At 46.4% G+C, this 16,738-nt stretch overlaps 1 protein-coding gene across 1 annotated transcript in view; it reads right to left on the reverse strand.

Annotated features, from left to right (window-relative positions):
• CC2D1B (coiled-coil and C2 domain containing 1B) overlaps positions 1 to 16,738 on the reverse strand; it is a 555,234-nt gene that overhangs the window by 115,707 nt on the left and 422,789 nt on the right. Inside the window, exon 18 of the mRNA XM_086925080.1 lies at positions 1,704 to 1,803. Coding sequence (XP_086781206.1) covers positions 1,704 to 1,803 — 100 coding nt within the window. The remainder of the gene's footprint in view (positions 1 to 1,703; positions 1,804 to 16,738) is intronic.

Here is a 16,738-nt window from a genome sequence, read left to right on the forward strand (position 1 = left end):
GTGGTCCCACTGCCACACACTCACACACAGTGGGGCTTCCAGTGTGTTGCTGACCTTTAATGTACTGGCTAATCAAACACATGCTTTACTGGCATCTGTATGGTGACTAGTCAATGTGTTGTTGCCACACCCCATACTGCCACAAAAAACAAACTGACTTTGGGGTGACATGGGCCTGATGTTTGCACACATCTAACACATCTCCATGTCGGCATTTCCTATACAGTGAATCCAACAAAATAATTTTAATCTTGATAAGCAGGACTTTTGCCAGTGGGACACCTAGAAAGAGTCCTGGCCACCTGCTATAACTACAAGAGGTGACCACCAGCCCAAATTAAGTTCAGAGTGGATCAAATTTGAGTATAATAACTTAAGTCATTGGTGAGTTGGAGGAGGGCTGGAAGTTCTAGAAGTGAATTAAGGTTCTTTACTCTGAATGCTTCAAGGATGGTGCACATAATTTGGACTTGTTTCTATCATCCAGCAGAGGCCAGTTGTGAAAACCTATGCTTTGCTTGTATCATGTTCAGGTATTCCTTTATATTGCAGTATTAGTACCCACATACATAGCCCAGAAGGTATCAATAATGTTAATCAAATATGGATGTTGTTTTATAGTAGTTTGAGGCTTCCAGTGTCATTGAGCATGCCTGCTAATTCTCACGGCTCCAGTAGGCCCACAAGCCATAAGGCTCCTGTTATATCCTGCACATTTCCGAGCATAGCAACCTTGCTTTGAAAGCTGGCAAGTGGTAATATGATTTTAGGAGAATAATGAGCTTAGTATTTTATGAATAAAGGAGATTTTGTTCTCAGGAACATCCAGCACTTCCCCAGGGAAAAGATTCTGACACCTGCTCATTAGATATGTTTTCACTGAGAGAACACATTTCTGTCACGACTTCTATTACAAAAAAATAAAAACATATATACTAGACTCATTTTCAATACATTTTATCTTTACCTTTTGCTGCGCTGCTTGGAACTTTGTTTTAAATGCTAGTTGGTCTTTAGGCTTCCAAATGCATTGTGTTTTATTGATGACACAGAGTAGGGCTAAAGAAACCAGTTTGAGGGCAGGAGACGTGATTCTGTTTGTTGAGGTTAAAACCTGCCTTAGACACATTGCTATGTATCCTTTGAGGTTTATGGATCAGTTTCTTAATTAGCCCTGCTTACTTGGCATTGCATCAGTCTACCCTATGGGAGATTAGTTGGGTATGGTTGTTCAAAGAGTCACAGTATGAACTTTCTAGGAACGTTTAGCTGGTTTGCTGGACGTGTTTACATATTCAGTACAGTATATCTAGTGCTTTAAGAACATTACGTTTGTGTAAATAGACAAACATTCTCAACCACAAATTAGCAACTGTTACAAAATTGAAAATCATACTAAATCATTTGATTGTGGAACCCAGAGACAATGATTTATATAGGATTGAGCATTTTACTGTATACCGAATGGTTAAAGCTTTTGTACCTGGCAAAGTGTGCTTTCAAGTTGCAAGACGAAATATATTTTTTGGGAACAATGATAAATTGTGGAGATTCATTTAACATGACCAAGACAGGTCTAGCTTATTGGCTTTCTCAGATAGGTGGTATAAAAAGAGAATTAAAAAATGTGGTTCCACCATTGTAATTTTATTTCAAATAGAGAGAACTCAGAGAACAGGTTAATGAACAAAAATATTACTTACCCTTTGTGATAAATTTCAAACTTAATTCCTTTTGCCTGAATCACTCTCTTAAATCCTCTGTGATTTCGGTTTATGTTCAATTTGAAATGCTGATCATATTCTGGAAATAGGAAAATTATCCAAGGCCATTATTTTTAATCCTTTTGTAAAAGATGCAACTGAACATAGAAGTACTGAGTAGTATTTTAAGACATAAGTGACTCAATCTCAAATTCACAATGAAAGAAACATAGCAATATTTTTCTTAGAAAGTATGTGCATACAGAAGTGCCTATTATTTTTTTCAAGAAACATTAGCACCCTTGGAGAATGATCACCGATCACTAATCTGTATTGGTCAGATCATCTAAGACAATTCATTTTTGCCTCCACAACAAACTACATCACCAAAAATCTGGCTAAATTTGCATCACTTGATTCTGTCGCCAACAACCTTAGGAGCAAAGACATCTGTTTGAGGATATTATTCCATCTAACAAATTGAGAAAAATATTCTTGTTAACAGGGGTGGGGGAGGGCTTTGGCGTCTCGTGGGTGGGGGGTGAGGGAACAAAAATTAAAACACTTACCTGTTGCCGCTGCTTCTTCTTCCTCTTTGCCCGCTACCAGGGCAGGGAGCATGAAATAACAGGCTCCCCATAGCGTTGTGACTGGATTAAGGCTGTGGTTCGGTGCTCAATGCAAAAACAACCGTTGATGGACTGAATGCAGAACAATGTCATACCTTCACCCCAGTAGAGAGATCTGGGCCTAAATCCATCGTTTTTTTGCTCACCATGCTATTCCAGTTTGAACCAAGCCATATGCAAATCAGTCTTGACCCTGTGCCCCATGGGAACAGTCCAGCCCAAACTGCCAAGCCAGGTCCTCCCTGGACTGGAAAGCATCCTAGGACCGGTTTTGGGCTTTCACTCTGCCACTGGATTCAAGATAGCCTGGCTGATGAGGGTTATGAACCCGAAACCGGTCCCAGGATGCTTGTTTCCGGTCCAGAGAAGACATAGCTTGGCAGTTCGGGCTGGACTGTTCCTATGAGGCGCAGGGTTAGACTGATTTGTATATGGCCATGCCTGAACTGTGGTGGTGGAGTGAGCTAAAGAATGATGATGGATTAAACCCAGATCAGTTGACTGGGGGCGAGTGCTTGATTTGCTCAAACGCTCCGTTCATCATCTCCTTTGGTATCGCGTGGTTCGGTGCTCAGCAAGGGAATGGGAGTCTGGGCCTGAGACTGCCATCCCAAAGCGTCTTGCGCACTTGGAGTGGGCAAACCACTCCTACCCTGCTCTGTGAGCAGAGCAGCTCCTCCCCTACCCAGCTGAGCAATGACAGAAAGCAAAATTATAATAACAATGAGTTATTATAATTTTATTTTTTCCTTGTTGGCCTACTTAGTGGGCGATGCTCCTCCGCCTTAGCCGAGGAGCTGCCACTGCTTGGTAAGTGTAATGAAACACCTGATACAGCAATAGGAAAACTGTTGTGCTGATTAACAAATTAGTACCTGTAAGTAATGATCCTATTGGTGGATACGCTATGTTTTTGCAGGTTGCTAACTTTATGAATCTCTTACAGTTGCCACACTGCATTCATAAAAACTCTTGCACTACATCTCCAGAGGTGGCACATGGAGTCAAGCTACTCCAGATGGGGCTTTGGTCCTGTCACAGACAGGATGATAAAAGGGCCATACCGGGCGCCGCTCTGCACACTAAAGTTAGTTTGAATCATTTTTTATCACACCCTTAGACGTAAGGGGATGAGACCAATGTAATGAAATTGACAGCACTGTAAAACAGCAGAATGCTAAATTGGGAAACTTTTAGGGAAAACAATAAACCCTGTCCTCAAAACAGGGAAGTGGACAATCTGCAGAAAAGAGGAGTATCCATCAGAAAGTCTATTACTGAAGGATAGTAACTTTTTTTTTTAATGTATACTTCATTCCACACATTTCCTACCTAATTACCTCAACAAAGTAGTCCTGCAAACAGAATGGTCCGAGGAGGGATTACAGCAAAACCAAAAACATTTGCAGCACAGACCTGGCAAAATGCCAGGCCTGACTAACATGAAAGTGAAAGCATAAATGAGTGATGAATTTGTGTCTCGAAGCCTGCACCACAGCTCAGCAAATATCCAAAACCTGTTTGGACCGTGCCAAAGAAGCAGCCTTTGCATGGGTGGAGTGAGCTCTAATGCTTTCAGGCAGTTCTTTCTTTGCTGAAGCATAAAGTTCCTAAATGCAGAGAACCATTCATGAGATGTTGTCCTCTTTTTGACAGCTTTGTCTTTCTCGTGGCCAGCAAAGCAAGAAACAGCTGGCCATCCGCATGGTAATACCTGGTCCCATCAATGTAGAAGCTCACAGCCACTCATCCTTGGTGGCATTTGGAGGAAAAAGAGTGCAGGGGGAGTAATGAACTGTCTGATGTAGAACTGGGACACGCCCTTTGGACTGAAGGTGGCTCAGGTGCAAAGCACCAATTTGTCCAAAAGATGCAAGTGACTAATAGATGAAGTAGCAGTGTTGGCAATTTACTCACCTGGCATGCAGAGGTGATTGCGAAGAGGAACACTGTGTTGAAAGGAAGGAGCCAGAGAAAAAAACAATGCATGGCTCGGTGACACTATCAAAAAATTAAGGACCATATTAAAGTCCCATTGAGGCAAGATAAATGATGAATGTTGGAACATACGAGTCAAATGCTTGTGACAAAACATCACAATGGGTGATCTAAACAATAAGGTCTGAGAAGGCAGAAAGATAAAGGCAGAAGAAGACCAACAAGTAACCTTCACTGTGCCCAGGACTGCTGCAGTTGACAGACCTCCCTGAGCTGAAGAGGAAGGCAAACATTAAATGTCAGGAGACCTGAATACCAAACCCTCCTCACCCAAAATGGAGCAAAACATCAACTGTATCAGATCCTGTGTCACTTTCCTCAGAACATGAGCGTTCAAAGGAATGTGTGAGAACACACAGTGGAAAGGAAAATCCCATTGGATCCTTAACTTCCACCAGGGTCCCCTACCATGTCAACTGTAGGGCACATAACAAGGTGACACTAAGTGTTTTCTGAAGTAGCACACCACTGTACAGGAGGCAAACCCTGCATGGCAAAGATCAAGTGGACCACTTTCGGATGAAGACACCACTTGTGGTCGGCAAAATGATGACTGATCAGCAAATCCACTCTCACACTGAGGGGACCCACTAGCGTAATATCAACTGGGTATGACCGAATGCAACAGCCTCAGTACTTCCAAAGAAAAAAGGAGCACTCCCACACCGCTTGGCTTAACTAAACACTACACTGTAGAAATAATGTTGGTGAGGCACTGAATGAAAAATCTTTGAAAGAAGAAAAGCGAAATTACATTTCACAGGGATTATCTGGGCCTCTCCATCACTGCAGAATGAGGAGACCACTGGGGAGATCAATATCTGGTCCAATACGATCCTCCAACTCAGGGTCCACCGGAAGTGGAGGCACCAATAGAATGAGTGAATATGTCACCTTGTTTTGTGGCTTGAGCAGAATGGAGGATGCCAAAAAGCAGCTGAGGCAGACTCAGAGAGGAAAAGTGTGCTCCAGAAGAATCAATGGGATCTTAGCCTGAATGTACCAGACTTGCTGCAGAAGTGGGAATACCTCCATAGGATATTATAAAAAGTCCTGCCAATTAAAAACCAAACATTCGGTGGGATACAGCGGATTTTATATGTAATCAAAGACACCAAGTTGCTCCGATCCCGTCTTCCAGTGTATGTTCTCCTGGGCCTTCGCAACCTAATCACCTTTCCACTTAAAGCACGGAGGGGCAGCAAATGGCACTAGCCTTGGGGGCAGCCTTACAAAATATACTCTCCCACTGGGTTACTACGTCTGTCCCAACCCGCCTGGGATGGTTCCAGAGACTGTGGGCATTCTCGGAATGGACAAATCCAGGTGCCTCCTTTAATGTTCAGTTCAGTAAATCTTTATTTCTATGATTAAAAACCAACATAAAAATACATTATACAAAATACATTAATCACATTTCTGAACCGTACATCATTAAAAAAAAGGAAAGGTTAAAACATTAAAACATATGACAATTTAAACATCATTGCTCAGTCTCTTGTGTTTCTTAGTCTTGCTACTATTTTCAACAAATTCATAATCCTTTAATGACCTGTGGGAACCCTTCCTCAAATTCTTGACCTCTTAATTCACAGAGCTTACTTGGCCTAAGTATCTGAGACTGCTGCGACTAGCCGACCCACCCATGCATGTAGATTCGGGCAAGCCCGCACACCATTAGGGCCTCTTTACTAGGGGTGCCTTACCGCGGAAGCTCTGGAAGTTCACAGCACTGGTTTCAATTGATTGATAGATGGAGAGATGGGGAGGAAGGAGGTCTTTTCTTGATCTTGTTCATTGTTTAATTTTGCAAATGTCACAATCCCGCTGTTGGATTGCATTATGATACACACAGCACATGTTGGCTCTGCTTGTCGTTTTATTGTTATGAAAATCAAAATCAATAAAAGAAATCTACATCAAAAACACCAGGTTGAAAAATAGTGAAGCCAAGTTCAAAAATGTTACAGCATCTGCAAGGGTGAATGAGCCTTCAACATCCAGTGATCAAGGTAAGGGAACATATGTTCCCAACATGCACAGCTGAAATGTGATCACCAACATGAATGTAATAAATACATGAGAAGCTGAAGTGAGCCAGTAGGGCAGGCAATCAAACTGATAATAGGTAGACCCCACCACAAAGTGCAGGTACTTTCTGAGAGACCATCTGATCTGAAATTGTATATCCAGGACCACCATTCAATCTGTGGAGTTCAGGAAAGAAGTGAATACATAGGAGGCTGAAGTGAGTCAGAAGGGCAGCCAATGAAATTGGTAATGGGCTGATCCCACCACAAAGTGCAGATAGTTTCTGGCAGAACATCTGATCTGGATTTTTATATCTAGGACCATCATTAAATCTGTACAGGAAAGAACTCCCTGTGGCAGATACGTGCATTGATCCTCTCCTTGTGGAAAAGGAGTTAAAGATCTGGAAGTTCAGAATAAGCCAAAGGCCACCCTTCTTCTTGATGGTCAGAAAATAGAGGGACCATCATCTCTGCCCTAGCATCCCTTTGGGTCTGAGCTAAATGGCTCCCTGGTTTAGAACTTCCCTGGCCAAGATCTGTGAATGGTCAGTAAGAACAACTGGGACAGCAGCAGCCTGAAACATGAAGAAGTAGCTGTCCTGTGTGATCTGCAGGAGACTACAGCCCTGACAGAGAGGTGCAGCCTACCTGATCTCCCGCTGTCTGGAAGCTGACTCAACTTTGGGCCCTGCTCGAGCCTCCCGGGGCACCCCACCGGCTCGGCAGCGGGAGGCAGTCCCTCGAGGAGGCTTGGACCGAGGGGCTACTGCGGCAGCCCACTGGGAACGGTGAGCAGATGTAGGCCTGGTGCGCGCCCAACGCTTTGCATGAAAACTAGCCCGAGCTATCGCCAAGAAGTCCCGGTGCTGAGGCATTTCCCCCGCCGGTAGCCGCCCCCACGGGGTTCGGCACAGTTGAGGAGGTCCCACGGCAGATAGCGGTTTTGTGAAAGGGCGTTCGCCCACACAGCTGCCTGATCGGCTGGTCTGTTGTAGTGTCCTCCTGGGACATTGATTACTTTGGGCCCCGGCTGAAGGCCTATCTGCGGTGGACCCCTGTAGGCGGAAGATGTGACTTCGTCAAGGGACTATGAGGTGTGTCTCGCTCTATACATTCTCGCAGCTCTTGGAGGGCTGGTGAGACCAGGGCCTAGATTTGCAGGCTAGTGAAGTGAGGTGATGTTGGACAGTGGCCTCCGTTGGTTCCCTTGTGGCTTTTTTCTTCCTTGGAGCCGCCCAATATTCTTTGTTGAGCAGCCTGGAGACTACCTGCTATTGGGACTTCTCTCGATTTCGCTCTGCCCCACTCTAGATTTTGGATACTGCCCTGATCAATGCACCGGTAATGAGGGGTGGCCCTGAATGGTGGTGCTGGCTTTTGGGGGTGCCACAGGCGGGGTGAATCGGAGGCCCCAGGTTTGCTCTTTGAGACATGAACATTAACTCTACCACTCAGAGGAGGCCCAGTCCACTTCGCCTCTGATTCAACAAGTGTGGTGAATATACCGAGGTGAGAGTGCTGCTGAATAGCCCCCTTGAATAGCAGACACCTCATACCCCACTGGGCATCCGACCGGTCCGGATCTTGACCAAAACAAAAAAGGAGAGCTCAGAGCGTGATCTTCTTGTAAAAACCACAGGGGACTCGCAGAGCTCGGACCAAGTGAGCACTGTAGAGGGCGCCGATGGGGCTGTGACTCGCGACTTCCTGGAGTCCCTATTCGTCTCGTAGCCAGAAGACATCTTGGCTGTAAAGACTGACCTACAAGCGGACCTGAGAGAGGTACGAAGGGATGTTGATGCTGTAGGTGAGAGATTGGCGGCCCTAGAGGCAATCACGATGTCCAGGGACGAAGAGATGGCTGCACTTCAGAAAGAAGTAATTTGGCAGTGGGACCAACAGCTTGACCTTCAATTACACTCAAAGGACCTGGAGAACAGGTCAAGATGGGTCAACGTCCGTATTCGTTCAGTCCCCATGTAGTGGTGGGCCTCAGCAAGGCCTACCAGTGCTAGGGATTCACCCTTCTCTGCCCAAGTCATCAGACCAATAGGATATAAGTTGGCACAGAAACTGGAATAGAAAATACAAAGTTTATTAAACCTCATGAGGTGGAACTACATTCACACAACACCCTTCGGCAATGAATGAAGTAGCACACTGAATGGAAGGAGCTTGGTCCTTTAATACCCACACAGGGGCTCAAAAGAAGGCGGTACAAGTACAAGAAGAAGGTTTTAGGTACATATAAGGTCAAACAGAAAATGCACAGTCAACAAGTGGGAGGAGCTAACAGTTGCTAATTCTGGTGAACACATCCTGACAGTTACAGACTAACAGCAGCTGTATGGGCAGCTGCAAGCTCAACTGAGCATGTGCAAAGCAGAAGAAACTAAATATAACCTGTCTCTAGGTAGATTTCAAGGGCAGACAACAGTAAGGTAGGACAGAGCACATGGCACGCACGTGGTAGCACATGGCAAACAAGATGGCTGCCAGAAAAAGAAAATGGATTCCACAAAACGGATAAGATAACCTCTAAATACAGGATGACTTCTGCTAATGCTAACCCAATTGCTGCCAAATTTACAACACTGTCAGGTATGCAGGAGGGTGGGGGGGTTGTAAAGTAAGTAAGCAAGAAGAACTTGTGCGTTTTCACTGGTGGTGCTTTTATTAGCAGCCAGTCAAAAGGAAAACAACCCTCGTTACTAGAGGGGGAACACCACTCAAAGATATACAGTCTCTTTCAATCAGGACGTCTCAAAAGGAATCAAATAATATTCAATGTCTGAAGTCCTTCTCAGGTCTTGCGTCGTGCTGTCAAGGATGGCGACAGCGACCAGCAGGTATTCCGCAGTTTAGGCCATGGGAAAAGAAAAGAAGAAAAACCCCAAGATTACTGTTGCTCCGGGGTCCTAGGCTTGGTAGGGGAGGGGGGGGTGGAACGGGGAGTGAGGGAATCCCCAGGGACTGACACCAGTTGTGTAGGCAATACCGGTAGGGCTGTGTGTGTGCTCAGGGAAACGGAAAAACAGGAACGCACACAGACTCAGTCCTGTGGCCTCCCTCAAACCACCCCTAACCCGTCCCAGCCCGTGAAGTAAATAGCCCCTTTAACCGGCCCCGTACCTTGTCCAGCCACACTTCTCCAGAAGGGTGGCTGGGCGGCTCGTGGTGACGTTGGCCTCCTGGCGTCTCCTTCCTCTTCTCGATGGCGAACCTTCTCCTTGAAGTAGCTGCTTGACTCCGGCGTCTCCTCACTCGTTCTCCGTCAGGCTCTCGCGCCATCGACTTCGTGGAGGCAGTCTTTGAGCGCCACCTCGGATCCTGATTGGAGGAAAGCCGATGACGTCACGCCTGGGGTTTCCTCCTCTGGGAACGCCCAGGCAACGTTAAAGGGACCGCACGAGTCCTGTTCACGGGGCGGGAATTGGAGATGGGTTAAAGTCCCCGTCCTGCCCTGCAACCCCATGACAAACACCCACTGGTGCAGAAGGCGACGACCTGGAGGGGTACGTCCAAGCTTTGTTTCACGTGGTCCTGGACACTCCAGCGGAGAACATAGTCAAAATAGATCGTGGTCATCGGTTGGGCCCCCCAACAATCTAATCGCCCGCTGATAATTTGGTCTGTTTACATGATTTTAGGGTGAAAGAAGCGATCCTCTAGGGGGCACGCTGCTTTTTCAGGACCTGGCCGCAAGTACCCTGCAGAAGCGGAAAGATTTCCGGGCCGTGACTAGCCTCCTGCGCTCTGCCGGAATTGCCTACTCCTGAGGTCACCCCTTCTGCTTAATATTTTGATATGAAGGGAAGCTCCATCACCTCCGCTCCCTGGAGGAAACCTGTACGCTGCTGAACCTAGATCCTGACAGCACAGCCTCCCAGACCTCCTCCACTGGGGATGGGGCCCCACCTGGCTGTCGACGAGGCTGGTGGTCTGGTTCCAGGCTCGAGCGCTTGCTCCATGACCCTGCCACAATAGTTAATTAGCTTTCTGCAGCGATTCGATCTCTTGCCGGCGCTGAGGGGGAAGCCTTGGACTCCAACCGCTGAGGTATCTTTATGTGGCTGAGGTTGATTGTATGATTGGGCCTGCTGGGGGCGGGGGTGACTGCCAAGACATTGAGGAATTTCTCTTGCTATCTCGGTTGCCCCCATATTTCCTGCCCCCCCCTCTGGGTTGGGCTTTGACTGTTTTTTGTCAATTCTTCTTCTTATTTGTGTTGTTGTTTTGTTTGAGTTGTTCATGATTGGGTTGTAATGCGTCTCCGACGAGCCTCTTTGGATACTTCCTCCGAAAATTTTCATTTATTGTAGCTGGGGCTACACATCACACCCTTATCTTTTCAGTGCACAACAGAGCAATAGCCGAACCCTCGCAGATCTGCCAGTACCATCATGCCTATGAAAACTAAAATAATTAGCCTCAATGTCCGAGGTCTTAATAACCCTATTAAGAAGAAAGCACTACTTTCACTGCTAGAGCAATCTGGGGGGGCAGGAGACTCACTTCCAAAAGACACACACAGAATGCAGGCTAGAGAGTTTCCATGCCAGTACTGGTCCTCCGGAAGTGGCAAGAATGATGGGAGTCGCTATTCTGTTTTCCACTCGTTTTAGGGCAAGGTGCTCGGTCCTGTGGCCGAAATTAAGGGCTGCCTGCTGGCACTGTAAATGCAGATGGGTACATTTCACTATACTTTGGCCTCCATCTACTCCCCTAACGAACACCAAGAAGCTTTCTTGATGGAAGCTATATCCAAGGTGCTTCACACCCCTGACCCAGCAGTTGTGGTGGGTGGAGATTTAAATTTATTGATGGATTGTGAGATGGATCGCTCTGTTCAGAGGTCTGGCGGCACATGAGCCCTGTTATCTGTGGGTCGGGAATGGCACGAAGAATGTGGGCTGAGAGATGCGTGGCACGCTTTACACCCTGGAGGACGTGGTTATACCTTTTCTTCTGCAGCAAACAGAACTTATGCTCGGTTAGACCACTTTCTGGTCACCTCCGCTGCATGGGAACGTATCCTGGCCCTTTCTGTTGAGACCCACTCGCTCTCAGACCACGCGCACATCTCCTTGACCATGCACACCTCCCACCCCAGCCCCCCATTGGCATCTGAGAGAATCGATGCTGCTGTCCCCAACAACTGCCACAGTGCTACGTTCCAATTTGCGGACTATTTAACACTTAATTATGACCGCTCCACCGCCCTGTCCTCGATTTGGGATGCCTTGAAGCTGGTGGCTCGGGGTCTCTTATTGCTAAAGCTGTATACGAGAGAAAGACTAGAAGGGCCAAGAGGGAGGAACTTGAATTACGAGTGAAGGAGCTAGAGGCAATTCATAAGCGCTCCGGGGTGCCCTGGATCTGGAGGCAACTTGAAAAGGAACGACTCAACCTTCCGCGCCTTGATTTGGACAGGGCTGAGCATGCCGCTGTGCGCTTGAAGCATAAATATTTTGCAACATGCACAAGCTGTTAAAACGGTTCAAGGGGGTACAGGGAGTGGACGTTACTGAGGACATTGGCATTGCTGAAGCTTTCCGGGCCTATTACTCGAAGTTGTACTCTGCAGACTCCTTGATCTCATCAGATCCACACGCCTACGTAAAGGTTGCAGCTGTCACCCCCCTTCCCACTAGTGAGGCAGAGGCACTCGATGAGCCGATAAGAAACGAGGAGGTGATCTCTGCGATTGCCCAATTGAAGCCCCTGAAGGCACTGGGACCAGACTGGTTTGGAACAGCATTTTATAAGACGTTTTGCACAGAGTTAGCTCCCATACTCACAAGTCTGTTTAATTCCTTTGCTGACGCCGGTACACTCACTGAAACGATGCTCCAAGCCTCAATCACAGTGATTCCAAAACCTGGTAAAGACCCTAAGTTCTGTAGCTCCTATTGGCTGATCTCGTTGCTAAACACTGATGCAAACCTATTCGCTAGCATTTTAGCCCAGACCCTGAACCCTCTGATGCCCGGCTGGTGGAGCCAGTTCAGGCTGGGTTTATCACCAATCGGCTATGTGGGGATAACACTAACCAGCATTGTCATCTGATCGATAAGGTACAGGGTAGGAGGCCCTGTTGCTAGCGGTAGATGCCGAGAAGGCTTTCGATAGGGTGCACTTGCCTTATCTGTCTGCTACCCTAGAACGATTTGGACTGGGGTCGCGCTTTCGAAACTGGGGTGGAGCATTTATAGATCCTTCAACGCCTCAGTCCAGGTGAATGGGGTCAGATCTAGTGAATTCGCAATCGGCAGAGGCACAAGGCAGGGATGCCCTTCATCTGCTCTTTGCCCTCTACATGGACCCTTTCGCACTGCGACTCCGGGACAACCCTAACTCTAAGGGCAGTTTTTTTTGGCACAGACCAGCACCTGATCAGCCTTCATGCTGACGACGTTATCTTTTCTATCGCCCACCCTCTGACCTCGCTTGCGGCTACCGTGGCAGACTTACAGGCCTTTGGGCAGGCTTCTGGTTTTAGAGTCAATATGCAGAAGTAGAAAATATTGAATCTGACTTCCAATCCGCTTAAGGTGGACTCTCTGCGCGCTCAGTTTAACTTCGAATGGGTCACAGAGGAGCTACCATACCTTGGTCTAGTCCTCAATAAGAGCTTGGCGAAAACCGCCAAAGCCAACTATTCCAAACTATACGCAAAGATTTGACAACGGCTACCGCTGGTGTGGCTCTGCTGGTTCGCTGCTGTGAAGATGAATGTCTTACCTAGGGCTTTATATATTTTCCAGACTGCTATTACCACCCTTGGCTTTGCTTCGTAAACTCCAAAGACAGATCAAGCGTTTTATCTGGGGGTTAGTGTCACCCAGGTTGCCGAAACACCTATTGCAGCGTCTGAAGCAGGACGGCAGCCTCACATTGCTCAATGTGATTTACTACTACCAGGACGCACTCTTATGATACTTGGTAGAATGGAAACGCCCGCTTACGGAGAAACACTGGGTATCATGGATCAGACGGTTGCTGGTCGTCATATATGCCTAGATCTGCCTGGGTTTGGTAGCTCTACTCTTCTCCTTTAATGAGCCGACCTTTTAGGTCTGGGATAGGGTGGCCTCTTACGTGAGCCTCACTATGTTCCCCTCACCTCTGAATCCCTTATTCTCGAATCTGGATTTCCCCACTGGTATGACTAAGGAAATGGATGGCCGCTGGACAGAGGGAGGTTGTAAACGGCTGGGCTGTCTCTTTGACCACAATGGCCCTATTCCATTCACACAACTTGTGATAGACTATGACTTATCTGACTCAGACCGACTTCTTCACTCACAAATGATGCATTAGGTGTCGGGTGGCGAGTCCGTACACCCCCAAGTGAGCAGACCAATTTGAAAAGTGGTTATTCCTTAAGAAAGACGATAAAAAACTAATCTCTGAAATGTACTAGTTTCTATCCCGGAACTTACACAAGGACAGATCTGCTGGTCAAAAGGGGTCGGAGATGGAAATAGGCTGAACACTTTCGGATAAGGAATAGGAGGACATTTTTTATAGGACACCCCACAAGGCACAAACAATGGGACATACTGAAACATCTTACAAAATTATTTCATATTGGTATTATACCCGCTCCCAAATAATGATGTGGAACCATCAGTGTGACGGGCTGTGCTGTCGGGGATGCAGTAATCCTGGCACGCTACTCCAACTCTTATGGAAATGCCCGAAACGTACTAGATATTGGGATAAAACTAAAGACGAAATTGACAGGGCCTTCGAAACTACCATTCCTAGGTTCCCTGCTTACACGATACTGGGTCTGCCCAATGCATTAACTTTCCCTCTCCATTCAACAAAAGGAAGGCAGATGGCCAGGCACTAAATGCCGCCCATTGGGTGCTCTTATCCTGCTGGAAATCTGATAGAATCCCAGATCATACACAGTGGCTTCACCAGTTGTGGTACCTTTTTGGCATGGAACGATTGTCGATGGCCACACTGGGGGGATGAATTCAACTATATGAATATTTAGGCCCCTTTTAGATCTATTCTCTCCTGTAAGGTTCGAGAACTGACCTGTCCTATCTATCTGCGCATCTTGAAATTGATCTCGGATCCCCAGGGGGAGAATGATAGTACTGATTCTGGGTTCGGGTCTTGATAACCTTGCCCCTTTGTGTGTTTTTTTGTCTTTCTAAAAGGTATCCCCTTTTTTATTTTTGGCTCGTTTGGAGAAGAATAGGGTGTTTTTTTCTCTTTTCCTTTTTGTTTAGTTCTTGGGTCTTTGTTGTTGTTCTTCAGTTTGGAAATGGCGGCTTGGCCGGCCTAGCAACTGACCTTTTTTCGAGGAATGCATTCCAAGGACGTTACGCCATGTACAATGATCTATTCCTTTATTGCATGAAGGTGGGCCAGGGCCAGCTCCCCCTAGCTCCTTTGTTGATGCGGCCGGCCCATGATGGGTTGTAGGCGGCTTGCTGTGTGTCTTCTATTTTGCATAAGAGTTTACAATGGTTATTTTCTTTGTCTTCTTTGGTAACCCTTATTGAAACTGGCCCAATGGGGTTTTAGGTAGTATGCTGTTTTGTTTTCACTATGCGCTCTGCTAATAAAAACGATTGAATTTTAAAAGCTTCATTAAATTCAGATACAACTGATATCTTTTTGGAAACCCACAATATTCTGGACTCCTATCAGTCGGGTTTGCATGCACATCATAGCATAGAGACAGCGCTGCTGACAGTAACAGAGAACATCCGCACCTCTCTGGATATGCATCTCCGGTAATGCTGATGCTGCTAGACTTATCCATGGAATTTCACAAGGTCTCCCATCACACTCTCATCCGCAGCCTGCATGCAGCTGGCATTCATGGAGAAGCGTTTCTTTGGCTGATGGATTTCCTAGATAATTACACCCAGAATGTGTGTCGGAGTCCTTTCAAATCAAGAACGATGAACTTCAACAAAGAGTCCTGTCAGGGATCAAGTCTTTGGAAATGGACACTGGCTGGCCATCAGGAAAAGTACTGTTTTTAAACTCTGCTGCCTGACACATAAGGCCTTTTATAGAGCTCAGCCAGCCTGTCTGCATTCCAAGCTTAGATACTACCAGAATCCCAGGCAGCTAAGGTCATTTAATAAGGTTCTTCTTCAGTCCCCGCGGTCCCGTACTGTCAGATGTAGTGACAGATCTTTTTCCTACCTAGCCCCTTTCCATTGGAATAAACTCCCTCTCCACATTTGCTCCTGTTCTAGCTTTCAGGTCTTTGAGAAGAGGCTAAAAACCTTTCTGTTCTGTTTTTCCCCGCCTTTGCCATCACAAGTGCTGAGATGCTCCTTCCGGGAGTGAGTCCTGAGCTACACCAATTACCACCTTTAGGGTTTGGGCACTGGCATGAAGGTCTTGTTAGCAGGTCTCATTGCACTCTCAGAGTCGAAAAACCACCGGCATCAGTCGAAAAAGTTAGTGGTGAACATACAAAAACAGCATTTCATTAAAAGGGAGTGACATTCCGATTATCTTTAAAACTATGTACACCTGCAATACAGAAAATCACCCAGTCCCGGACTATGAAGGCATTATTTTTTCTCTTTGCCTTTCTAATAATTTGTGCTGCTCTGGCTCGCTTAGTTTTCGGACAACCTGCCCTGATGTCAGGTGTTGTACTGGGTGTACAGAAGCACTTGATCCATTCATGCTTAGCTACGTTAATTTCAATATTCTCGGGTATCTGAATCTCCATTTTGAAGATCCAAAATGCAACTTGCAACCCAATCGAAGATTCTGAACCACTTCAATTAGTCCAACTAGTCAAAGCACCTACACATGTTTGAGGCACTTGTATATATTTTTTTAACCAGTTTTATTGGCATTTATGGTTTTACATACATCATGACATACGTACAGGAACCAAATCACCGTCTTAACATATTCAAAACGACTGGTTCAGCAGAGTTTTCAACTACTTAGTGACAATATGTATAATTTTTTTGAAAACGTAGTTTATTGGTTTTTTCACAAGACATAGATTAAGCATTATATTACTTCTCCTATCCCAGTCTCCAGGTGTCTTATCGTGGAATACATCAACTCTTACAATCAATGTACCATTTTAATCTAAGTTTCAAAAACAGTCCCTCTATTAACTCTCCACAGTCCCCCATCCCCACTCCCCGCCTCCCCAAACCCCGTCACTGGCGCGTGCGTGATGTATTCTCGTAGTGTATGCATACAGGAGTGATTGTGTGTCATTGTGCTTGGTGCACCTGTCGTGTTCCATGGTCGTTTCCTAAGTGTCCGCCTACTCTGCGCTGTTATCCGGTGCCCCATAGTCCCGCAACGCCTGCACTAGTGCCTCCCAGGCCGTCGCTGTTTCTAGCCCTCTCTCATTGTT

Source organism: Lissotriton vulgaris, chromosome 1_1 (assembly GCF_964263255.1).
Source record: "Lissotriton vulgaris chromosome 1_1, aLisVul1.2, whole genome shotgun sequence".
In the NCBI taxonomy this organism is placed as follows: Eukaryota; Metazoa; Chordata; class Amphibia; order Caudata; family Salamandridae; genus Lissotriton; species Lissotriton vulgaris.